We start from the raw sequence: 27,865 nt of genomic DNA, 5'->3' as shown, positions 1-27,865 counted from the left end.
AACCCCATGAAACACACGTCATCCTGTCTGCCATTACTACGCAGCCTCACAATACATGCCATAACATACAAATATACAGCACGTTACATAGAACATCATATCAGGCAAGATTGTTGTTTTGACTCTCTGAAAGGAAACACTTTGTAGAAGTTCATAATAACTTTATGTTACACTTGTGTACAAATGTGTTACTTATTGATTGTTAAAGATACACTCCACTATTCTGTATCAAGTGTCCTGTGTGATAAGGCTGGCGATTTCCTTTTTTTTTTTAAAAATCATGAACAATTCTCACAGACCAACTAAAAACAATGACAGTATCTCACTAACAGGTACTGTGTGTATCAAAGCCTGATATATCTTCTTCCTCTGTGTCATCCAGCTCCATTGTTGTCCAAAAACATATCAGTGAGCGGCAACGTCGTTCCTGCATGAACATGAACACGCACACTGTAGTTTATTTGGACTCAATGCAGTGTACACCACCCTGCTGCCCCATATACTTGCTGGAGCACCAACTGTGAATTAATCTGCTGCTGAAACAAGTCGCAACAAATGCGCTCTTTCCTCCTGCTGGAGGGATGTTTGTTAGGAACTACAGTGACTGGCTGGAAATTAATGAACCTCTTTAAACAAACTATACAGTGTATCTGTGAGCCAGGGCAGGGAGGTCACTGTTCAGCAATATGAAACAAAGACAATGTAACACCAGCCTTATCTTTTCAAACAGTTCACAGTTGAGCAGGGAGTCTCTCTTTAAATATTACAGCTCCGCTTGTAGTGAATAAAAAACAAACATGGAGATAAATCAAAGTTAAAACATGTAACAACTAAACCATACATTTTTCTTTAAAAAAGCATATGAAGACTGCTGTTTGAATGCAGACAGAGATGGCAACAGGCTGCAGTGGAAACAGAGTGAAAGCAGAGCAAAGAAAGAGGAACTCCACACTGATGGCATGAAGGAAACTACACTCAGATAATCCATATGCAGAGGTAAAGGTGACAGATCAGGTTTTGATCTCAATGGGTTTCCACACATCAGCTGCTGAAGACAGACAACAACTCAGTGTACTTAAATAGATACAGCAGGACATACGGCAAGTGTAAAACACACCACTTAATCCATCACATACATTGTCCTGTGCGATCCTATGTGACATGCTTATCAAACACTATTCTTTCTCTGGCTATAAGAAGGAAAGCTGGAGGAAAAAAATATCCTGTATAAAAAAAAAAAACCACAACATAGAATTTTGCATTTAAAAGATACTGCTCAAGTGGGTGTTACATCCATCAAATGTTCTGTAGGTAAAATCTCTTCAAAGGTTCAGGAGGTGAAAGAAGAAAAAAGTTTAAGCCTTCATGTGAGCAGCTCAGAAACTGGACTGAAGAAAACTAAGAACACACATCCTCCACAGACGCTGCTACGTCACAGCCTAGCACAAGTCAGTGAACTACTCATGAATAAATAATGTAGTTATTAATAAATAATAGGAAGTGGGTGGTCCTGGATGGTGCTGAGGGAACGGGTCCAGGCAGGAGGAGGAGGTGGGTCAGACACTGGAGGTCGTGGAGCCCAACATCACCTGCCGACTCTGCTCTCAATAATGTGGCTGAGTCTGACATCTCTATGTTGTGACATCCTGACACACAGCACTGCTGGCCCCGCCTCCAGGACGTAGCTGTCCAATCACATGTTCAATCAAAGCTTTCCCGGCTTCATCCATTCAAGTGTCTACAGAGTCTTAAAGATCCTCAGGTTCACAGCAGCAGATCATCAGCTGTCCATGCTGCAACATTCTGACAGGAAACAGACAAGCATCATCATCATCATCATTATCATCACCATCATCACCATCATCATTATCATCACCATCATCACCATCATCACCATCATCATCATTATCATCATTATCATCACCATCACCATCATCATTATTATTATTATTACTATAATAATAATAATAATAATCATTATTAAAGCTTTTTGTCCAATAAGGTAGAACAGTCCCAGTACATGCAGTCCATTTAATGTACATTTAGAACCTGAGATGTCACAGTGTAACTGTGCTGTTCATTTAGGGATCCTCACCAGACTTATATGTAAAGTGTTGAGGAGACTGATGAAAGCAGTAGCTTGAAGATAACCAATAAACTGTGAGAGAATGTGCAGCCCTAACTTTGATTTCACACAACCTAACAACTCGACAAACTGCTGTAGTGTTCATGTTCATACCATTCAGCCCTTCTGCATCCTGGACATCCAGAAAGGGGGCGGGTCCCCAAATACGGACGGTCCCGTCGTCAGAGGCACTGGCCAGCAGTCCGGGTAGGACGGGGTTCCAGCTCACACAGTTGACTGTGCGGGTGTGACCAGTCAACTCTGCAATGGGCAGCTCACTGCGCCGGTGCCAGATGTAGACTTTGTGGTCTGAGGAGAGAGGACACTTCATCAGATGCTACCAGACGTAAACAGTAACTACACCAATTTAACAGATGAAAATGTGTCGACTCATTATGTGGAGCTCATCTCAGTCTGGGATTCTGCTTCTCCAGGCTGCACAGTGGCCAATGTGCTCAGTGGGGTTTTCAAAAGTATCAATAATTCTGCACTTTTCAGTTTCACTTGTCATCCGTTAATTATACAACTGATAGAGTAGTTATTATTATATTGTTATTATCCTATTTTGTGTGCCTAGAACCTTTGTTCCTTTTAACAATGGCATAGAAAGAGGTTTTGAGTATCTTTACTACTTTTTATACAAGCACTGTATCAAAGTATAAAATTCAGGTATTGTGACAGAATCAGTGTACAGGGGTCTCTTGGAGATGATGGCTTTATACTCGTGTTGTACATACCACTTGTATGAAGCTTAAATTACAACCGTTACATTTGATTTTTACACACATGATGTTTTTTTGAGATTCACAAGATGATGACCTCGGGTTATTCGTAACAACCTTGTGTTGGGTGTGGGTTTGCAGAGATGCTTGCAGTCAATGGCTCTTTGTCAAGTCTGAAGAAATGCCCCTGTGATGTCATTATTGATGCTAATTTTTCTTTTATTAACATGTCAGTCATCTCCACAACAGAAATGAGTTGAGATAAACTACTAAACTGTGGACTGACCTTCACTGCCACTAGCGATGAAGTCTTCATTGTGCCCTCCGAAGCAGGAGTGGATGGTGTAGAAGCCCTGGGTCACCCCTTGGTACTTCCTCACCAGCACCCGGTCCTGCAGGTCCCATAGGTGCACTCCCTACAAACACATTTAATGAGACACACATTTTTAAGGTGCTACTGTAGCAACTAGCTCAGGTTCAAATGAAAGGAAAGTATACTGTGGTTTGTAATGTGAGACAGTAACAGGCTGCTCACCTGAGTAGCAACATTGAGCAGAGCTAATCTTCCATTCCTGGAAACAGTGAATGACATGATGGGGTGGTCCTCCTGCACTCTGGAGTGACACAACACAGAACATCATCCACAGGCTCAGCAAACACTGCTACACTGCCTGAAGATGGAGCAGACTAGAGACCACTCTGTGAGAACGATGTCAGAACGGTATAACTGAGCTGATCCACACTCCAATCCATTAAGTGGTGGTAATAGACCTAAAGGCTGTTTTCCAACCGCCATTAAGCACAGAAGCAGACGGAGACACAGTAAGTGAAGACAAAGATAAAGAACTAAACACTATGGGGAGCCCAGTTTAGACAGCGGAGCTGTGTGGGAAAGTTTCAGAGAGCGAGTGGTGGATCAGAAGAGGACACTAGCCCTTTTCACACAGAGACGCCGCATTATCGCCGCAGCGGTGGTTCGCCAATTCTCCACCGTTGGTTGTTCACACAGAACCGAGCAGCTCCGGCGTAAAGACGAACCAGAGTATAATTCACACAGAAAGCCGGCGCCGCGGCTCCAAAAGAGGCGTGACGATACGCGTCATGGTGATGACATGTTTTTTTCAACATGTTTCCCCGGTGTTTACCTGTTAATCTGAACATGTACCTGCTGACTGTTTATAATCATATGGATGCAGTTGTAATGTGTTATGATTGAGATCCTGACCCACCAAGCATCCTGGAAAGTGTTACGGTTTTCTCTAAATTACATAATTACATAATCGCCATCAGTAAACTGGACGCTGTCTGACTGAGGGAGGCTGTTTTCTGGGGGAAAGTTCACTGAAGTCTCGTTGGAGGGCTGACCGTCGCGTGATTTTTTTCACCGCAACAAACACTTGGTGAGTTAAAGTTTTTTGATCGACACGCCCTCGCTCCGCACCACCGGCTTATCTGTTCACACTGGTTCGGTTCGCCAATAATGCGCCTCTGACACTACCTCTGACACTACCTCTGATACTACCTCTGATACTACCTCTGACACTACCTCTGACACTACCTCTGACACTACCTCTGATACTACCTCTGATACTACCTCTGACACTACCTCTGATACTACCTCTGATACTACCTCTGATACTACCTCTGACACTACCTCTGATACTACCTCTGATACTACCTCTGACACTACCTCTGACACTACCTCTGACACTACCTCTGATACTACCTCTGATACTACCTCTGACACTACCTCTGACACTACCTCTGATACTACTTCTGATACTACCTCTGACACTACCTCTGATACTACCTCTGATACTACCTCTGATACTACCTCTGATACTACCTCTGACACTACCTCTGATACTACCTCTGACACTACTTCTGATACTACCTCTGATACTACCTCTGACACTACCTCTGATACTACCTCTGATACTACCTCTGACACTACCTCTGATACTACCTCTGACACTACCTCTGATACTACCTCTGACACTACCTCCGGAGGCGCATCAGAGGCGGAGGGAAATTTCACTCCTCGCCGCATCTGAAACTTTCACACAGAGGCGGATGCGGAGAATTGGCGCAGGATCCCCGCATGCAAACGGCAGTGTGAATGGGGCTAGTGTGTCTGCATTGTATGATAGTGTTAGGCGAGTGGAAACTTGTCGAACATCCTAACACATAATAGACACAATAGATCACTCTGATGTGTTCATCATTGGAGCAAGGCAAAAAATAAAAAAATAAATAAAACAGGAGTCCAACAACTTCTCCCCACAGGCACAAAGGGGCACAGACATGACTGCTAACATTAACATAGTTGCTGTTTTATTGTCTTTTAAATGGAATTTAAAAAATGTCTTATTTTTAATGTATTAAGACTATCTCAGATGGAACTTTAACTGGGCTACTGTCAGTTAAAAATAAAAGAAACCTAGCCTTATAGATAGATCCTTATAGGATTTTCTGTTACTTTTTCCACCTTGTACCAAACTCGTACCGAACCGTGACTTCTGTGTACTACTCCCCTTCATTTTGACTTTAACTACACACCTTTAAAGTGTAGTTACTGTATCTTGCAAGGCTGTGACACTATGGCGTTAATAGGGGCTACTTTGTTGAAAAAGTAGCCACTATCAAAAAATATGCCATGCCTAATTCAGACACATTTTATTTCACATCTTTCACCATGTATGACACGTGCGCCAGTTTTCATCACATTTCAAGTAGGGTGTCAAAAATGCTGGAAGTAGTTAGAGAGTGCCACAGAACCAGCATACCTCGCCCAAGATCAAATAAGGGATCAACATTTTTGAAAAAGTAAAATTCAAATTAAAGGTGTTTTTTTGTAAAAGATTTTTGTGCTGATTGTCGTGAGAATTCGAGGATTTCTAGCCCTCAAAAATGCACTTCAGCAGCAGAAAAATAATGATCTCAAATTCTTTAGTGCTTGGGCCCTAATAATAAACCAAGAGAAACACAATGGGATTCTGCTTCAGGACCTGGACTAACATTTAATCTCTACAAAAACATGAGGTCCCTGGCACCAGAGGTGGTCGTACATGGGGCTTTCTACATGAATATGTAAGCTGCAGACAGGAAACCTCACAGGTGTGTAGTTGAGATGAAAATGAAGATGAGGTTCAAAGATAGGTGTGGTCTGACCAAAAAGACAGAGGTAGGGGGTTCAGGAAGTTCTGAGAAGTTCTGAGGAAGTTCATTCTGCCGTCTGTGTGTGATCCGACCTGAGTACTGAGTACTAATGCCATAACGTCAACATGTTAATGTGCATCACAGCGGGTGTGATCCAATCGCAAGACGATCTGTAGTTAATAATATTATGAATATTAATATGATTACTATTATCCAAATTATTTGACCACAATATCAAGAGTATGTCTGGAGTCTTCAATCTTTAGAACTACTGTCACACATGGTGGTGGTAATGCCCGGTGGGTGACATACATGTTTCTATCAGTCAGGTCTTCAAAGTTGTATCCACGGATGCGTTGGTGGGTGTCCGATGCGAGGACGGTCCGGCCGTCACTCAGACACCACAGGCACTGCACCCGAACTCCTTCCCATGAGTCCAGCAGATTTCCATCCAAGTCCTGGAATTCAGGAGAAAACAAAATGCATTCAAGAACTCCATCAACACCAGACTGCTGCAGATCACTCCATATTGACTATAAAACAACCAGCCGCAGTATTTGACATATCAGGATGTCATTTCAACCCTCTTGTAATAAACAAGCAGCGTTTCAGCTCTGAAATCAGGCAAAAGACTGGAAAAGTGCATGTCATCAAAGTGTCAATATCAGGACAGACCTATGAGGCAAAGGTTGTGATGTAAAAGCACTGTGTGTAGTGTTCAGGCCCTGAGGGCACTGACAGCACAGAGTGTGATACTCACACACTGGTAGAACTGGCCTCTCTGGCCCCCGGTGACAAAGCGTTTGCCATCTGGATTCCAGGCCACGCTGGTCAAGCTATCCTCATGAGACTGACTCATCTTTGTTCGCAGCTCCCCTGTCTACACAACAAAGCCATGGAGAGAGACATGTGACGAAAAGAACACACACCACACACTACAACACACTTGAATATTTGAAGTTTTTTGTGGCCTCTAGAGTCTGTCTACATTCACAGGGTCCAGACAACAGTAAACAGTGCTACATGTTCAAAGACTGATAGGATGTGTTCCAATGAACATGAAGAACCAGCTTTGGATACAGTTTGTGCTAAGTGTGTGAAAGTGACAGGATGTGACAGCTGGTTGTCATGGAGAAGATGGTTGGCAATTTCTAATTATGATCATAAAATATATCCGAGCTAGGGCTGCATAGTTAGTTGCAGATAATCAAATAAGCATAGGCAACAGGCAATACTCAAGTATTTGTAACACCTTAAATTCAGAGAATTAAGAGACAATATTTTCTCAGTTCTTCAAGCTGCAGGGATGAATGACACAGAGCACTGTGCTGAAAGGATCCATATCTAACACGATCTTATACTCAAAACCTGTAAAAGCATCAAGCATTAAAATTCAACGATTAAATGGTGAAAAACTTAAGGTTACTTGCGTGACCTCAGTTCTCAGAGTAATATGAGTGAGATGTCTCACTATGGGATATACATCACTTCATACTCAGAGGCATTCATCTCATTACTTCACAGTATACCAGAGCTTATAAATGTGGTGCCTGTGGCTGAATGGGGGAACAACCATAATAATAAAATAGGCTTCAGCAACTATTCACATGGTAAATTCTACAGCGTCATGAGCACACCAACAGTTCTGAATAAAAAAAAAGGTTCTGCACTGCAGGACACATCTGTGATTGGCCAGTGACCTGCTGCTGATTTATGTTCATCACACAGCTGACAGCATCTGACATTCAATCACTGTTCTTGTTGTTTATCTTGATTGATTTTCCTAAATGTGGATCACAATTTAGTCAAACAGGAAGGAAGCCAGCAGCTCTTTTCACACAGAGATTCCACTATAACACCGCAGTGAAGGCTCGCCTCTACGACACCTTTATTTGTTCACACTGAACCAAGCAGCACCAACATAAAGCTGCTCCAGTGTGTCATTTCATACAGAATACCAGAGTTGTGAAGTTTTTTGCTCTAAATGACATAATTCCATAATCACCATCAGTAAACAGAGGACCCTGTCTGGCTCTCACTCCCGGAGAGGGATGCTGTTTTCAGGGGGAAGTTCACTGAAGACTCAGGAGGACTGACCGTCACACTGACTTTTCCTCATTAAATTTGAGATTTTTTTCTGTTTAAGTTGCCAGAGACTGTAACTACAACAACACAATAGAGGAAGGTGATAAACACATGGTGAGTTCTTTGCTCTAAATCTCGTCACATAATCATCTGCAGTAAACGGCAGGAGCTGCCCGGCTCTCTCTGCCGGGGACAGACGTCGTGTGGCGAAGAGTCGGTAGGATAGACAGGATGACAGACAGGATGACAGAGGCTTTTCCACATATAACTGCTGTATTTTTTCCCTCATATAAGATGCTGAAGACACAACCTGCTACCACATTACTGTTGTTTGGTCCTGTAACGTTGCTTTGTGGGACATTTCTTTATTATTTGATGAGTGAAGGATCTGTTTAGTTGTCAGACTGTGAACACCATCAGACCAACACACTCCTGTCCTGTGCTGCTGGCCAACCCTCACACACAGACGTCGTCTCGCCTCTGTTGCGGCTCATTTACTACCTCCCTTGGTGGATCAGAGGCAGAACGGTCCCCCCATTCCACCCATGTAACTTTAATACAGATGGCGAGATGAAGTAATGGAGCAATTTTTCCACATTGAAAAGGCAGTGTGAAAGGGGCTAGTGACAACCTTGCTAGCTGCATGTCCACTCTGGACCTGTGTGAGAGATGTTGTACCTGTACGTTCCAAAGCCAAAGCTCAGAGCAGTCATCAGGACCACAGGCTATCAGATAGGCATCATCAGGGCTCCATGCCAGGTATGAAACACCATAAGCATGACCCTCCAGAGTCTTCATCAACTTCATCTGCTGAGTTTCCTGCAAAGAAACAGACAAAATACTTATTAAACCAGCTATTTAAACTCTCACATGCCTACTCATTTTTCCTTTATCCTAAGTCAAATTCATGATAAATAAATAATTGATTACCATATCGACGTGCCACACAATGACTGTGGTGTCTTTGGACCCGGTTGCCAATTTTGTTCCATCATTGGAGAACTTGCAGAACCAGACTTCATTGCAGTGTTCAGTGAGAATCTGCTGAGTGTAGCAAGGGAACTGTTTCCTAAAGATCAGGAAAAGAGACACATCAGGCAGACATCAAGCTTCACACTGCAAATAAAACAAGACAACGTTTATGATCAAAGACATCGGTTTAAAAAAATCTTAAATGACTGCCTATGATATTCTTTCAATGATTACGAACGATACTTCACTCAATGCCAATGGGAAAATGCTGATCTGAAATCATTCTAGTGTTCAATGGACCAAATATTGTTTCCACCCACACAGAAGTACAATTCTTTAGGCCACAAATAGTAGCACTGTCCCGTAGTAGTAAGTGACGAATATCAGATATTCAAACCAAAACCAAAGCCACCCTGCTGTGGTACAGTATGTGTGCTGGATCCTTACCGGCTGCAGGCATGGTCCAGCAGCAGGGACACAGAGTCCAGTCCACTATCCAGCTTGGTGTTGTGGTAGAGGCAGCGCTCCCTCTGCAGCTCTACCGCCTGCTTCAGCAGAGTCTGCAGGCGGCGAGGAGGCAGCATCACTGATGGAGGCAAGTACGCTGCACACACACAGAAAGATTCAAATTAGCTTGGAATTTATAGTGACCAACTACAGTAGCAAACATTTGAGGATGGAATGAACCAGAAGGTGAAATTTGACACACGTCGAGCAGCTTTGATAGTTACTCAAGCCGTAGTTTTGTTTCCCCAGGCTGAACACAGGCAGACATGCACTGGAGTCACTCAGAGACATTTGTGTGGCTGTTTCTTTAATACCTCTATCTAGAACGTTTTCATTTGCTTTGGTCAACATTTTGACTCAACCTCCAAAAAGGAATCAACCAATCGAATTCTTTGATGTGCAGATCCTCACAACGCCTTGTTGAGATTTGGGAGGAATGTGCCTGCCCCTCTGGGACCTACACTTACCCATAACCTCGCCTTGCACAGAGACATCTCAACTGAACCCATAATATATTATGAACATTGTACTATATGCCAAGATCATTATGGCCTAGAAAAACATACCACTAAATGTTATTATCTTATTTGCACAGGTCAAGATGTTACTGTTGCTGAGCTAAAATCTGATTTCAGTGTGTTTAAGAAAGATTCCTCAGATCATGATCTACGCTAGAGACCATCCTGTGTTTGGATCACATTGGCCGCAAATTCAAATCAGTGTTTATGGTGCCAGGAACACATGATGGGAGAGAAATTAAGTTTGGCGACACAGGTGAACTGTGCCAGGTTTATTCAACATGCCTAACCATCCAAACATGGTCTCACGGAGTGGTGGACCTGGTCCCATCATTTCCTGTAAAGACTGAGCTTTTCCAGGATGCTCATTTCATACCCAGTACAATAATATCACCTGTTGCCAATGAACCTGTTTACCTGTTTACCTTACAGGTGTTTTCCACAACTTTCACAGTCTTCTGTTGCTCCTGTCCCAACTTGTTTCAAACGTGTTGTTGGCATCAAATTCACAAATAGCAGATATTTCCAAAATTGTATGAAGTTGATGTCAAAAAGGATTAGCAACTTTCACACATCACATTCTTAGTGAACAACCTAACAGTATATATGAGTACAGCTGATGATGAAATGAAATGATAAGTTGATTAATCAGTCCACTGACAGAAAATTAATTTGAAACTTATTGTTAATCATTAGTAATTTCAAGTACTTTTTTAGGTACTTTTAATTAAAAATTTGTAGTACAGTTTCCTGGCTGTACTTGCATACTCTCACTTAGGTAATATGTTGGTGTTATTGCAGTGATAAAAGAGGCAGTTGGCAGTTGGCAGTGGACTACTTGAATCCTGTTCACAGGATTTTAGGAAATTCCCCCTCTGACTACAATGTGGGCTGTGGGCAGTTATTCAGCTGTCTCCCTGCTGTGGAACCAGATGAACATTAAGAGGAGACAATGTCTATCCGCACATACCTGTGTGTATTTATGTTTATCTATGTGTACCTGTGTGTATTTATATTTATCTATGTGTACCTGTGTGTATTTATGTTTATCTATGTGTACCTGTGTGTATTTATATTTATCTATGTGTACCTGTGTGTATTTATGTTTATCTATGTGTACCTGTGTGTATTTATATTTATCTATGTGTACCTGTGTGTATTTATGTTTATCTATGTGTACCTGTGTGTATTTATATTTATCTATGTGTACCTGTCTGTATTTATGTTTATCTATGTGTACCTGTGTGTATTTATGTTTATCTATGTGTACCTGTGTGTATTTATGTTTATCTATGTGTACCTGTGTGTATTTATGTTTTTCTACAGTATGTGTACCTGTGTATATGGGGACTGCCCAATTGATCCATTTGTGAAGACTTAAAGTGATAGTTGGGGTCTCTTGATGTGGGGTTGTATGAGGTACTTATCTGTAGTCAGTGTGTTACCTGCAGTAGATGACCGTCAGCTCTCCCCCTGTGTGGAGAAGCAGCGCTTAGCACCGACAAGGAAGCAGAGCATTGTACTGCTAAATGGCCATGACAGCAAGACGCCACCTAAAAGAATGCACACCTAAAAATATATGTATCCCTTTAAGTGTATGCTATATTTTGAAAATGTTTGGTGCTTTAAATTTCCATCAGACAGCCTTCTCTTTTGGCACTACATTCCCTCAACCGTACAACGTCCGTATTCCCGTGCACTATATTACGCCGCAGATCAGCTGTTTGGGTCGGACTTAAAGCTGCAAAAATGTTCAAAATATAGCGTACACTTAAAGGGGATATATATATTTTTAGGTGTGCCTTCTTTTAGGTGGCTAAAATACATCTTACTGTTGTGGCCATTTAGCAGTATAATGCTCTGCTTCTCTGACGGTCATCTACTGCAGGTAACACACTGACTACAGATAAGTACCTCATACAACCCCACATCAACAGACCTGAACTGTCATTTGCAGACAACCAGCACACTAAAAGACAAGCATTTTGTAAACAATATCTTTGCATCAAAATACACTAATAATAAACTCCAGGGAAGGTGTGTATTTTCCAAGAAAGAATTAACAAAAATAAAAACCTTCCTGTCTTGTTTTGAGCACTTGTTTTTGAAACACAATGCTTGTCTGCCATCTGCCCGTGAAGAGAACACTTCTCCAAAGTGCCAGACACCATCGAAGGTGAGCATCTGCCCTCACAAGTTAGTAACAACAACAAACTTCAAATAATTCCTCTAATTTATCCTGTCTGTAAATGTTGCAAAAGTTTTATGTTACAGTTCAAGTGGTTGTTGGCGTGCAAGTGGCAACCTCTGGAGCTGGGATATGAAGCCAATGACGAAGTACCAAAACTTGCAGTTCCACAAATGACCACTGGAGACTGGCAAAAGCGAGTCAATCCCCAAAGGACCCCATGTTACAACACCCGACTTTACAGCAGAAATAAACACGTTTACAGCCTGCTACTGTAGTCTTTCTTCGAGATCGACACATCTGTATGATGCAGTCTAATATACGTTAGCATAAACATATCGGAGTAATGTTACACCCCTAACTTTCTATGCAAATTAATCTGAGATTAAAAAATGGATTTATCTTCACTCTCACTTCTCAACCTGTCTGCAGCAACGAGCCATGGAGGTGCCTGAACCACTGTAATGAACTGAAATTTGGAGCGGAATGTGTGTTTCTTGAACGCACAGAGAAGAGATAGTAAAAAGAAAAGACACTGCAGGAAAACAGAAAGAAACAAGAGTAGAAACAATCTAGTGAGTGCTGAACACAAACACAGACACACACACCCTTGATGGCAGTTGCTGCTGTAGCTATCTACAGTTAGGTATTCTGGCTACTTGGGGCATTTAAACCTGCAGTCAAACTCGCGCAAGTAACTTCCATAAACACCGCCTTAGGTAGTTTGGTAGCATCCAGCCAGTAGGGCTTATTTATTCGACTAGGCTCACGTCAGCTCCACCCGCGCTCCACCTCTTTGCCCATTTTGGATTAGCCTGAAGGCAAGATAGTGACGGCCGGTACCGCCCACTTTGAGCTTCAGTCTGACTCTTCAGAAGCCAGCATGGGTGAAGTCAGGGTGAATGTCCCCTATTTTTTATCCTCAAGGGTGTGTACATCAGCTGCTCCTGGATAAATTATGTTAAATTACAGTATTTCACCACCCTTTCTCTGCCATGGTGGCATTACTACTGTATAACTGCAGCCATTATGTCAACTGTTACAAGACATACTGGGCAAGAGACACACCATCTTCAAAAACATCATACACATGAGAATTACCCACCACTGACCACAAATGCTGCTGCTGCAACATCAATTTACTGGCAGACAGTTAATGGCAATGACCGTCCAGCGGGAATGTTAACTAAAACCATGATTCCAAAAAAGTCGGAATGCTGTCGGAAGTCAGAATGCTGCTTTTTACACACCATTCCAACTATTTTGGATTGAGGACTTCATGTACAGTAGAATATAAACTGTAGGGTGTGAGTCAGACAGTACTCACTCTGGAGCTTGTCCAGCAGCTTTGTACGGGATGCCGTGCCTTTGCCTTCCCACTCTGCTTTGGTTCGCAGGTCCTCTGCATGACTGCACATCAGGTACCTTCAAAAACAAATGATGACATTTTATCAGTTACTGTCAGACAAAATCACACCTGCATTTACACTGAGCTCATACGAATGTATCCCTTTGTCAGTATATTGATCTTGGCCTTCTCCTTCACTGTTACTACATAAAAAACAAGGAGGAAAATAACACTCATGCAATACTAGACCAGCACCAGTAGCACTTCTGTTTTTATTGTCCATTACTGCCTATGAAAAGCATAAAGCCACAAGTGAATCTGCTGAGCATAATATTAGGCCTAATAGGCCAGCTTTGAAAAGTTTTGTTTGATTGTTCTCAGCTGTATCATCTTCACAGCAACAGAGAGGGAAATATGCCAACAGTACACACAGAATATTACACATCAGGCCTGACTGGCTTTTGGAGATGCTGGTCAGTTTGGTCACCTACAGGACTGTCACAACATAAAGAGCCACCACATGCTAAATTTGCTGTGGATGTTCATGGTCCCCAGAAGAGAGTGTCTTATGTTTTCATTGTTTATGGGGACTGAAACATGTCCTCTGGCTTGACACTGCATGCAATATCCTGAACCTCGATCAGGATGTTTTTGTTCTCAAACACTGCAGCACTTTCACTCTGTGGGATGTGATGAACACTGCAGTCCACAATGTTCCCTTGTGCTGCAGGTTGAGTCAGGATCAATCTCTTTACAGACAACTGCTATTTCTTGCAGGAGCCTTCTGTGGATGCATTGCACCAAAAGAGTGGTGTCACTGAAATGCATGAGGAACCTCTAGTTTATTAAACAGAGTTGTTGGTCTGTTAACAGCGCTACTGGGAATTGCTCATCAAAAGGAAGTGTAAGCGCTACTGAAGCATCCGTTAATTCCATCTTTACTGACTCAGACCTCCGTTCAGCCGTCTCTGTCCTCAAAAGGAGCTCTCCTGTCAGCAGCAGAGCTCCTGAGGATCTTCAGCTGGCTGTGTAACATCAGACAATTACTAGACAGAAATAGTTTTACCATTAGCTCCATGAGGAGTATGCATGATTCTCATTGAATGATTCATAGATTGATCTCCCCACCAGTAAGCCGGAAAGCTCATAGCAAAACTAGGAGTGTTTATATGAATAAACATATAGACAGCAGGACATTTGAGTGATTTGAATGGAATGGAAGAACCATGAGATGGAAACCTGATAGACATCAGGCTGTCCAGTGTTTCAGTGTGCTGTGATCATGTTGTTCTTTCAGGGGGTTTTTCATCCTGCTAAGCATGAACATTCTTCACAGAGGTTATTGCACACTGGCACATTTAACCACTGATGTTCATCTAAGACACAGCAAAGCCAATAGAGAGGCTGCCAAAATATTTTTTACCATACTGCAACATATACAAAGCAAAACCTAAACATCAAAGCTACAAGCAATCATTCACATTCTCTGCTGGTGAACTGACCCGCTCAAGATGTGGATACGTTCTGTGTTGTACTTGAGAGGAGTGAGCTCAGCTCTGAGGACTTGCAGGGCCTCCAAGACCTTCCCATCCTCCAGATACTCCAGATATTTCTGCTGCAGCAGCAGGAACTTCATCCGCTGGACAGGAAGACAAAGAGAGGCCAAATATAACAAAGAACATTAACCATCACAGGCTGTGAGTACTGATAATTTGAAAGACTCACTGATTGTGTTTTGTGCTTTTGGTGAATGTTTGTGAAAGTGTTGACCAGTCAATGAAACTGTGAAACCTGTTAGTTCTGAGCATCATATGGCTGGAACTAGTGATGGGACAATAAAAGATTTGATCACGCATCGTGATATAAACAGGATAAATTGATCGTGGTGAATTTCCATTATCAGGATAGTCTTAAATATCCAATTGAAAAAGCTGTCTAGCTCTATAATATGCATATACAATATATATGTTGATTTCCAGATTCGTTTTGAATTGCCACATTGAAGAGCTTGCATCTTTCCAGTAATGTCAAAATCTCTAAACTTGTCACCTTGCTTGTAGCTCCACTTGCCCATTCCATGTGTGGAAATGCTATGGCTTCGAAACTGAAGAACAACAAGGTGTTTGTGGTGTTTGTTTGTGGACCAGCACCTCCATTTGAGTCCATTTGGACTCCCATCTCCGTGACCACCATAAAGCCCTGTTCACTGAAAAGTTTTTCACTTAATCTATAAAAATATTTGTTTCTTAAAAAAAAATGTAAGGCAAAGTGAACACAGTATGTTTTAGTGCCATGCCAAATGTTTAAAGTATTTTTGATGAAAATCATTATAATGTCATGAATCACAATTATTTTAGCCAGGAAATGTTCATATTGTCCCATGCCTAGCTGAACAGACTTGAGTTCAGAGAGTAATAACTTGTGGTACCTCTGCTGCAAAGGTGAAATAGAGATGCTCAATATAAATTGTGCTGATATTTTATCTTATCTTACCCGTTTATTATTGGCTACTTATGGTAGCCGATGAATATAAATCTTAATACGAACCCACATTGCTTTCATGGACTTCACAAGCATGGCCTCTACACACTCCAATACAGAAAGTAGCGGTATGCACCTTTACAGTTGGTTTCACATCCACCAATAAACAAAGAGAAGAAGAAGGGCAGCACTCAATTTATGTCTTGCTAGGGTTCTGACAGGAGGGAAAATGTTTTAACACAATAAATCGTATTAGAGCTGCTGAATTTTAAATCATCCATCTTTGCTCACTGCATCTGAGCCTTTCTTACCCTCAGGTGTGCATCAACTACAGATTATGAACTTCTATTTTAAAAATACAAAAATTAGACATTACCGGTTATCTTACCGGTATCGGTATTAATATCAACTGAAAAAATATCCATATTGTGCATCCCTAATAAAAATTTGGTTACTAAATGTGGTAACACTGTCCACATGATTAGGGCTGGAAGGATATATTTTCAAGGTACTATAACTGACATTGGCACATTTATTATTACTATTATTATTATTATTATTATCACTTACAATGACCTAAAGTGGATTAAAAGAGAGGGGTTATAATTTCACAAAAGATTGTGTCCTAATACACATGAAACTTCTGCTGCAACCCTGATCTTGCCGTCACAGACGTTTTTTGGAGCTTGCCGACATAAAGCCCCAGATCAGAGGCAGATTGGTGCGCGCTCCCTTTAACCATGGCTAGTATGCGTGAACTGAGAGAAGTCACAGACGGATCAGACAGCCAGGAATGAGCTACAGCCAATGAGAGCAGAGCCCCCTCTCCTTTCTCCCTCTCTCCTCTGCTGTTATCGACAGCAGCTCTCTGGACCCAGTCTTATCTGGCATCTCTGTGTAAGGTGCAGGCACAATAATAGCATATTTTCTATTAGAATACATACACACAAACATTTCAGTGCAGTGCATTCAGAAAGTATTCAGACCCCTTTACTTTATTCCCATTACGTTATGCTGCAGCCCTGTGCTAAAATCGTTTAAATGTTTTTTTCCCCTCATCAATCTACACTCAGCACACCATAATGACAAAGTGGAAACAGAATTTTAGAAATGTTTGCAAATGTATCAAAAAGGAAAAACTGTTGAAGCACCTTTGGCAGCGATTACAGTATCAAGTCTTCTTGGGTATGACGCGACAAGCTTTGCACACCTGGATTTGGGGATTTTCTGCCATTCTACTCTGCAGATCCTCTCAAGTTCTGTCAGGTTGGATGGGGACTGTCAGTGGACAGCCATTTTCATGTCACTCCTGAGATGGCCGATTGGGCTCAAGTCAGGGCTCTGGCTGGGCCACTCATGGACATTCAGAGAGTTGTCCCTAAGCCACTCCTGCATTGTCTTGGCTGTGTGCCAAGGGTCATTGTCCTGTTGGAAGGTACACCTTTGGCCCAGTCTGAGGTCCTGAGCGCTCTGGACCAAGTTTTCATTAAGGATATCTTTGTGCTCCGTTCAGCTTTCCCTCAACCCTGACCAGTGGCCTAGACCCTGCTGCTGAAAAACACTCCAAAAGTATGATGCTACCACGCCACCGTGCCTTACCATTGGGATTGTATTGGGCAGGTGATGAGCAGTGCCTGGTTTCCTCCAGATATGTCACTTGTAATTGACGCCAAACAGTTGAATCTTGGTTTCATCAGACCAGAGAACCTTGTTTCTCACAGTCTGACTGTCCTTTAGGTGCTTTTTTGAAAACTCTAAGCAGGCTTTCAAGTGTCTTTGATTGATGAGGGGAAAAAAATAATTAAACGATTTTAGCATAGGCCTGCAACATAACAAAATGTGAAATAAGAGAGGGGGTCTGAATACTTTCTGAATGCACTGTATAACCACGATGCGAGCAGGCAGTCATATGTTTTCGGTGGAAAAAAATATTTTGCTATCCATGCATCCTAATCCACTCACTCACCTATCATCTCTTGCCCTCCCTTTTTTTCTGCTGCAAATCAGTGCACAAACAATTTGGACAGTTTGGACCGCATCATTCCCATGTCACATGTCGGATGTGTGATCGCCTAGTGTGTGACTCGTCACTGACCAGTCAGTACTGTAGTGTGGAAATCACAACAAGCATAAGACTCCCAACTACAAGGCAGAAAGTTGTGTAGTGTGAAAAGGACAGCGATCTGACGGCTTTGTGTTCAAGCCATTACTCTGTTCATCCAGTATTGTCTATCTTATACACCGATCAGGCATAACATTATGACCACCTGCCTAATATTGTGAAGGTTCCCCTTGTGCGGCCAAAACAGCTCTGACCTGTCAAGACATGGACTTAAGACCTCTGAGGGTGTCCTATGGTGTCTGGCACCAGGGCATTTTATAGTGGATCCTCTGGGTCCTGTATGTTGGGTGGTGGGGCCTCCATGGATCAGACCTGCTCCAACTCGTCCTTCAGATGCTCGATCAGATTGGGATCTGGGGAATTTGGAGGCCCGGTCAACACCTCGGGCCCTTTACTGTGTTCCTTGAGCTGTTCCTGAGCAGTGTTTGCAGTGTGTCAGGGCACATTGTCCTGCTGGGGGGCCACTGCCATCGGGTAGTGTTGTTGTGATGAGGTGGTGTACTTGGTCCACAACAGTGTTTGGATGGGTGGTGCGTGTCAAGTGGCATTCACATGAATGCCAGCACCCAAGGTTTCCCAGCAGAACATCGCATTGTGATGAGATGATCAATGTTATTCATGTCACCTGTCAGTGGTTTTAATGTTGTGGCTGATCGGTGTATATCTGAAGTCCTTGGTCACGGCTGTTGTAGTGATGGGCCAATCATATAACTGTCTCTCACCTAGATGAAATTCAGCCAGGATTTAAGTCCAGTTCCCTTTCAGTCGATTCACTCGGTACAACACGTGTGGGAAATCATGCCCTTGTGAGGCACATAAACATCCGTCATCACAGTCATTCCTCAGTTCTTATGCTCTTTGCCTTGTTAAGAACACCTCTACCAAGTAGGGCTAGCTTGCTACTGCAAGTTAGCTCTGTTTTCGTCCCTAGGCTACTGCCTACTCAAGGTTTAGCTTAACTTCCCCTATTGGTGTGAGCCACCAAAACCTCTTTTAGTGAGTGTGGCAGCCTTCGGAAAAGTACAAAAATCACTTGCCGGTAACTAGGCTGACCACATGGACCTTGCTGATGGGTTAGCCAAGCTTGAGCCGGAGCCCTCCAGGAGTGTGAGGAAGTCGTGCCTTGAACTGGCTGCTCACCATGATGATGATGATGATGTACTGGACATTGGCTTGGGAAGGCATGGTTTATCGGAGGATGAGCAGGATGCTTTATCATCATGTCAGTATGCTGCTGCTGCTGCAGCGGTTAGCCAGGACAATACTTCTTCTAACTGTACCATCGTGCTGCTGAGAAACTGGAGCTGGTCTGGCCCTCTACAATACCGGCTCACAAATCGCCATGGTTTGCAGAAGTCTTCTGCCCCCTGAACGGTCACGAACCGCCTGCCCATGTTCCCAGACTTTGTCTTGGAGTTACCTCAAGAGGAGGCTGATGATTACTCCGTCCTGCATGTAAGCTCTCCTCCAGGGGAGGGATCCCGGCCTTTATGCAAGGTGGTGTCCATGGATGCCTCCCTGAGGGGGTGGACCTCTGTGTGACAGTGTGGTGGTGGGTGTCTTGAACCTGAGGGTGGGCCTTCTCTCCAGGGGAAATGCCTCTTGTGAGGCATGGGGGTTGCACCCATTGGTGGCTGCCCAAATATGGGATCGTTTTGGCAGGGCAGAAGTGGACCTCTTTGCCTCCAGGGCAAATACCTACTGCCCCCTGTTCTTTTCCATGACAGACCACAACGCACATTCATGGCTAAGCACCCTCCTGTATGCATTTCCCCCAGTGGAAATGATACTGCCTGTTCTGGAGAGGGTGCGCCAGCAGGCACTGTCCCTGATCCTGGTGGCCCCTCAGTGGCAGGTGAAATCATGGTATGCAAAGATAACCAGTCTGCTGGCAGTGAGGCCTTGGCAGCTTCGTCTCCACAGGGACCTCCTCTCTCAAGCTGGGGGGGAGGTGATTCATCTGCACCCAGAACAGTGGCAGCTGAGTGTTTACCTGTTGAGAGGTCTAATTCAGTAGCTAAGGGTCTGTCCCCAAGTGTTGTGGCAACAAACAGAAGTACAAGGGTGTATGCACAGAGTATGCCTATAAATTGCAGGCACTCGAGCAGTGGTGTCAGGCCCGGGATGTACTCTCATTTCAGTGCTCTATTGTGGACATTTTGTCATTCCCTCAGGAGCTACTGGATAAGGGTCTCTCCTTTTCCACAATTAAAAGTTTATTTGGTGAGCATATCTGCTGGCCACATTGGCTTTGAGGAAGTGATGCTGACGATGTAGCTACAGACTTCTTAAAGGGGAGTCCACCAGCTGACACCTGTGGTTAAAACCAGCGTCCCTTCGTGGGACTTGGTTTTTATCATTGAGGCTCTTTGCTGTCCCCCTTTCAAGCCCACTGAGTCTGTAGATAGGAAATTTCTTTCATTAAAAGCCTGCACTCCTTCTCACTTTGACCCCTGCAAAGCAGGTAGGCGATCTTCATGCTTTATCTTTGTATCCGTTTTTTTTCCAGTTCAGTTTGGATAGCTCCAAGGTTACTTTACGCCCGAATGCAGCATGTTTGGCTAGGGTTATTCCTGCATAGCTCTATGGCATTTGAGCCCTTGAGCTTCTGTTCCCCTCTTATGGCATCTGAGGAGCAGAGGAGGTTGTATTCCCTGTGTCCTGTGCATGTGCTGCGCACCTACATGCACCGCACTGAGTGTACGTTTATGTGACCAGTTGTTGGTCTGTTTTGCTAATCAAGCTAGGGGCAAAGCCCTGTCTAAACAGTAGCTTTCTCACTGGATTGTGGAGGCGATTACAGCTGCAGAGGTCTTCCATTGCCCTTGGCTGTGAGGGCACATTCGACTAGGGGCATGGCAACATCGTAGGCTTTGTTTAAAGGGGTATCAGTGAGTGATACCTGTTCTACCACCAGTTGGTCATCACCGCACATTTTTGTTCGGTTTTATCTTTTGGATGTGACAAACCCTTCAGTGGCTCATTCTGTCCTTTCTGCTAGGTCTACGAAGAACTAGAGTGCTGGAAGTTACTCTCCGGTTTGGTGGCTTCACATACATCACCACAGATCATCTGCTTTAAAGGAGAAATTCGGCATGTTTTATGTGCATATCCAAATCAGTGTTGATGGCAAATGTAGTTAATAGAGGTGATAAAACCCCCAGTGTGTGGTGTATCGACAGAGAAAGTTGGGTTATTAGAGTTTTCCTGCTTGCACTGCCTGCTTACGTGTACCAGGATGCATTGCATGTGACCTCCTGTGCCAAGTTTATTGCCTGTGATCTGTCTGCAGAGAAGAAGAGCTTCGTGGAAATGATTTTTAAAGTTATCCATTTTATAAACAATTGAAATTTGTTAAAGCAAGTCATTTGGCGTTTAATGGGTATTTCCAGGAATAGCCTACCTTTTCCCAGAATGAAACCCTCATATGCACTAATATCTCATCCTTTTTGGTCTTTATGATTCTTTTTACTATACATCTACATTTAAAGGAATTCTTACTGGGTTAGTTTTCTTCTAGATTGCTTAAAGCAACACTAGGTAGTTTGGACTCATTACTACCCCCAGCTGGTTGAGAAGCACAATTATCTGTTACCAGTGTCGTAAATACTGTCGCTGTATGAGCATCCCTGGGGAAAATGAATACACGTGAATTTGTTGACGGAGCCGGCGAATCACGAAGCCTCGTTTGGAAAACATGTCCACCGACAAGGTAAAGTAGCACATGTTACACTATATTTACAAAATATCATTACATTGTACCAATGAACACCATATAACAACAAATCAACTCAAAGTAAAAGTCGATAAGATAATAAATATGTATATATGTAATATATGACTTACAAATCCAGTAGCATCAAGGCTAGGTCGCCATCAGTCTTGAAACCCATTTCTTCTTTCAGCTCGCGCCACCGAGTGTAAGCTGGTCCAATATTTATCTGTGTCCGGGCTCTGTTCTATCACTTTCTCTTTTTCTTTTCTTCGCCTCCTCAAACAATACCTTCTTGGCTTTTTTAGCTGGCTCAGCCATGGCGTTGGTTTACGAAAAATCCAAGTAGCTGCTGGCTAAATCCACTGACGAATAAACGTGTGACGTATGCCGTAAAGCAGGTCGCACTAGACGCCTTTACGTCAGATAGGTTCCGACCCGCTCTGGGAAGTTACACAGTGCGGTTTCTGCTGGCGCGACCCCCCTCAGGCTGCAGAGACGTCACCATTCATCCTATTAACCGTTTTTCTACCACTTAACTGAGTTTACAAACATTATTTTAAGGTCGAAAAACTACCTAGTGTTGCTTTAAGCCAATATTTAACCATAAATCATCTCACACGTATTGAGAAAAAACAGTTCATCGCTGCTGTGTATCACTGCCCAGGCCTGTAGCTACTAGTTTGCTGGCCTGGAGACCAAATACTAACTCAGTGGTCATCTTTCCTCTCGGCCCTGGTGGTCTTGCTTTTTTCCAGTTTTTCTTTGGGATCCTGAAGAAGGTCTCTGGCACACCTGTATGCAAGCCAAGAGTAAAACTTTCATGCAAAGCACATGGGCTGCTTCAGGGTAGTTGTCGGCGACAGTATCCAACAAAAACTGCCCATGCTAAAATGCACTGCAGCAGAAATATTCTGTTTCTGTTGGCATCGGAGGGTGATATGAGCAAAGGCTTCACCAGTCCCTGTTTGCTGACGGCAGTTCTGGATAGTAGCTGTCAATCATGTCCTCGGACGCTAATTCAGATGTAGCTCGGCCTCTCTCCACTGGATTTCTTCAGCTGTCTACTCTGACTCGATTAAATATCCTGCCTGAGTATCAGAGTCAGCCAAAACACTTTAAAAAGTCTCTCCTTCCATAACCTCTTCTGCCTTCATGTTAACATGACACTTTAGCCATTGAACACCTGGCTAATGTGCATACAAGCAAGACATGAAAGAAGTTTTGTTATTTAGCGCTATCTTACACGCCCCCAATGAATATATCAGATACCCAGAGGTGGAGACTACAAATACAAGCTGAAATAACCTGTAGTTCTTCCAAGTACAAGTGACGTCACTCAGAAAGATGCCAGATTTTATGGTGCCACCATGAGACACAGAGAACATTGAGGGGGCTGTCTGGTGTGTCCCTCAGTATGCCCCAAATTCAAATAGATAAAGATTAAGGTTGAAAATTGCAGAGGTCATCCTTTAAGGCCTGAATGGAGGTGTCTTCAGTCAGGCCACACGAGGGCAGGATATCCCATACAATATGTGTTGTACTTTGTTGCGCTTCCTCAGGGAACAGAAGTTATAGTCATAACATTTTGTTATGTTTTGCAGTGGTTGTTTCAGTGGTTGTTCTGTGAAACTGTTTGTGGTACTGTGGTACTCACACAAATGTTTGAACTCAAGTGCTAAATACTGGAGATGTCTTTTATTTTGTCCCTGTATTCAGAGCTTTGTGATGGCGGCTGTGTTTGTGCATTTGTTGATGACACAACAATGTCTGTCAGTGGTCTGAGGATTGCCCGGCTTGCTACTTACCACTATAGCACTTGGAGAATGCATCAGTGCCTTCAGCTCATTCAGATCGCTCTCAGCCTGAAAAAAGAGAGAAGAAGAATAAATAACAACACTATTGATAAACCTACTACTACAATCATTTTGAGCAAACTAAACCCATATAATTTCATCTAGTTTGTCTAAATACAGTGTACAGATTACTGTTGTTAAAGATTATTTGGTTCCACCTTGTCCCACTCTCCTTCCATGACATGATTGCGGAACTTGGTGGCAGAGGGGTGCTCCAGTCTGCAGCCAGACTCTTGCATCAGGAGGTCCACCGTCTGACTGTACACAGTTTACACAGCAAGATAAAGATCAGTTAACATCATGATCAATGACCTGGGAACGCCTCAGCACTCATGATATTCTTCTAATACAATGACTAGAACTACAACATAAAGTCTGGTCATGGCAGCAACGGATCAATAACACATCATAACAATTCTGTGACACTGTGCAGAGTGGGCTGAGACACACATTTGTTGTTGAGCTCACTATTGATACAATCTACACTATCTATAACCAGTGAAAACATTCTGGTAATGTGCACTTTTCACAAATCTTTTCCATTTTACTTAACAATCGATAGGTTAATGAATTCACTCATAATACCAATATAATACACAACACTGTAATGTATGTATATACAGTATAGCATGAACTCGGGTCATGAAGGTAAAGTGACTTCAGTTTCGTAATGGTTTCCCCTCACTTCTAAGTTCATATATACATTCATAAACATTATGGTCTCTATGGAGTGCCAGTTACAAAACTAAAGGAGCAGTCTGTAGTTTTGTGTTAGAAATGTTAATGAGCAGAGAAAGATGTTCATTGGCTGATTATTTTCTGCCTAAACAAACTAAATAAACAAACTCTCTTTGTTTTCATGACTGAATAAACTGAATAAACAAAGGACAGCACAGTTTATACTGTTTACTTTGTTTATATCTGGCAGACCCTGCCACCTTTCTAGCTTCAAACAGTGTTCTGGTACCTTATTTTCCTCTGAGAACAGCTCGTTTATTCACTTATGGAAGAATAACATATTAAAGTTCTGAGTTTGAATTTCTTCTCCAGAACTACACAGTGCCTGTTTACAGACAGATGTACAGTAGTGTCTCATCAGTGGAGACAACTCAGGCCACAGTCCGTTCACAAATCTAGTAATTATGAGCCACATGACTTTCCGTCCACATGGATCATTGTTCCTGATCAGACTGTGGTCCGCTGATCTGCACTGATTGTAACAATGACAGCTTCCTGTCGCCGTCCTACAGGAGGTTCTGTTGTACTAACAGCTGACAACCAGCTCACACTCAATCAAACATCGGTCCCGGTGCTGACCCATCGTATCCAATCCACCGTCCCGAACAGAGCTAAACCTGTTCCGTTGGTGGGTTCTAGACAGGCCGAATGTACCTGTGAGGCCTCATGTTAGAGATGTAACGTCACTCTCATGTGTTATAACAACATCGCTGACATGTCAGACTGCAACAAACTGGATCATTGTTCGAGCGAGCTCCGGGACGTTTTCGTCTCCTGACTAGAGAGAAGACAACATGTCCTCAGTCACCCTGACTAGAGAGAAGACAACATGTCCTCAGTCACCCTGACTGTCCCGAGTACATCGTGGATGTCAGTAAGATAATTCACCCGACAGCTGTCTGTCCGGGCTCCCCGGGCCGGTGACACCGGAGCTAAACGGGCTCACTTACTTGAGACCTAGATCGTGTAGATGTTGTCCTATGAGCCGGATCACGTCCTCTTCAGACTGAGACAGCCGCTTCTTCTTTTTGACGCCCGAGTTGGCATCCGCCGTGCTGTTGGTGTTGTTGGACGGAGGCTGGGCGGACACACCGTTGTTGTTGTTGTTGCTGACAGTGTTTCCATTGTTGCTGACTGACACAAGTCCGTTGGAGTGAGCTGCCCCGGCGGAGGACGACTCGCCGTTCTGCGCACCGTTTCGGCAGGACAGTTCTGACTCTCGGTCCTGTCCTGCCCCGTTAGCCTGCATGTTCACACGGTTTATGGAGGTGACACAATGTCGAATAAAACAATGTCAGGCGCAACGGGACACTGCGGGGAGAACACAACCAGCGTAGCAGCCGCCGACAGGCCCACTGACCCAGATGCAGCCCCGAACTGCCCTGTTCCCCCTGCGGCTCAGTCTCCGTGTTTGTTCCGCGGCGCTTGCCGCGACGATGACCCGCTTTTCAACCTGGACGACGAACAAACGGAGGCCGGACTTATTTCGACGACCGCATTCTGTGAGATTCGCTGGTCTCTGTCGCTGTCAGGTCCTGTTAACGCTGCTGAAGTAGTTGTGGGTAGAGCTTGTTATTGTTGCTCTCAGACAGCTGCAGCCCTGCTATGGGCATACGCAGTGACGTCAGCGGAAATTCCTTCACGTCCATTTGCGCGTGCTGCGTCTCCGACAGGGGGCGCTGTCTCACGTGCCAGTCAGCATTACACTCTGAGCAGCAGGTTGTGTAGTTTACATGAATAATTCAGTTAATAATAATTCAGTCTGAGCCTCATTCTTTTGATTCCATCGCTTATTCAGGGAAAACAGACTGAATTCACATACATCCAGCTAGAGACGAAACAAATATGGCAGTATTAAATCCACATAAGAGCAAATAGATCAATAAAAACAATGACATGACATAAAAAAGAAGGCTAAACCAAAGCCATAAAAACAATGAAATATAGAATGTATATTTAAAAAAATAAAAATAAAATCTAAACAATAAATAAGAGACGTTTGTGAATTACCCAAAGCAGTTACAATGTACAAGAACCACTTCATCCAGTACACACTTAGGCTACAGATTGTTCCAGTTGTTTGATGTGAAGAAACTAAAAAAGCTAATTTTCCAAACTCAGTATTTATCTTAGGGACTTATATAATAACATTATATTGATTAAAATCATACTGTTATTGTGGTTCTTTTATGTATTTCATTGTCTGTGTTTCACTGTCTATGTTCAGGTCCATACACAGCTAAGGCCCACTGGCTCTGGCCTGAATTGATGTCACTATTCTTATTATTGCTGCAGTAATAGCAATAAGACGATTCATTCAAATTTGAATTGAAATGATTAATTTAATGTGAAGGTGAAACCTTTTAGATTAGAATTAAACATGACTTCAATCTCACTTTTGGCAATATTATTATTGACTTATAAAATGTTCTTGACAATCAGTCTACTGTTCAGAGGATTTTGGTTGTTGTCCTGAGCGGTAATCTCAGAGATCCAACTCTTATGTCCTTTGTATTTACATGTCTTACTGGCCGTGCCCGTGTTGGAGCTGTAGGTAGGCTTTTATATTCACACAGGGTGAAATAGTCAAATGTCAAATGACACCTGAGCTCCAGTGATGTCATGTGATCAAAATCACATAATTTCTCAGATGTGTAATGGCAGGAGGCACCCTATAGGAAGACTACACAAAGGTCAGTGACATAATGTTTAGACCAGGGGGGCCCAAGCTTGTTCCCTTGAAGGGCCACAGTTGAAACTGAATGGTGGACCACAGGCCAAAAAGCACTATATTAGATTATATTGTATGATGTTTGCTGACATGGCTGATATGTAAGACTGCAACAAACTGCCACTTTTTTCCAGCGAGGTTCAGGATGTTTTTTTACTGTCATGATGCACAGGTACTATATGAAAGCCCTGAGAGTAAAAAGATTGTGGTGAACTATTTACTAAATCTGATCTCAATCATTTTCTCTCCTGTGTTTATGACTTAAGAAGAGGTGAAGTCTGTTTTGGATAGGATAATAATTACAATATCAGGATAATATTAATTCCTTTTTTCTCCACTCGCTTCTCGGGGCTTCCATATAAAAGGATCCTAGGTTGCATTAACTGACTGACTTCCTGCACAAAGTGTCACTTGCCCACCCTGCTCAGTGATGAGAGGTGATAAATAACGAGGGAGTATCTAAAGAGCATATTTACCTCACAAAAAATAAAATTAAAATTATGATTCTTTTCAACAATCAAACCTTATGGTGGGCCAGCTTTGGCCCACAGGTCCCACTTTGGACAGCTTTTGTCAAGTTGTGTCTTAAATGTTCATCAAA

General features: G+C 43.0%; 1 protein-coding gene across 1 annotated transcript; it reads right to left on the bottom strand.

The window, feature by feature from the left end:
* Positions 1-140: 140 nt before the first annotated feature.
* On the bottom strand, positions 141-26,158 carry wdr26a (WD repeat domain 26a). The gene is made up of 14 exons (XM_073486891.1): positions 25,484-26,158; positions 23,954-24,053; positions 23,748-23,804; positions 15,127-15,263; positions 13,604-13,701; positions 9,511-9,667; positions 9,022-9,160; positions 8,770-8,910; positions 6,767-6,886; positions 6,319-6,464; positions 3,383-3,461; positions 3,134-3,263; positions 2,240-2,434; positions 141-1,803 (listed from the first exon to the last, which is right to left on the bottom strand). Exons 1-14 carry the CDS (start codon positions 25,780-25,782, stop codon positions 1,781-1,783), a joined length of 1,821 nt encoding a protein of 606 aa, XP_073342992.1. The 5' UTR covers positions 25,783-26,158; the 3' UTR covers positions 141-1,780.
* Between the last annotated feature and the right edge of the window lie 1,707 nt (positions 26,159-27,865).

This window comes from Pagrus major, chromosome 18 (genome assembly GCF_040436345.1).
Source record: "Pagrus major chromosome 18, Pma_NU_1.0".
Classification (NCBI taxonomy): Eukaryota; Metazoa; Chordata; class Actinopteri; order Spariformes; family Sparidae; genus Pagrus; species Pagrus major.
This window is presented reverse-complemented; position numbering and strand designations above follow the sequence as displayed.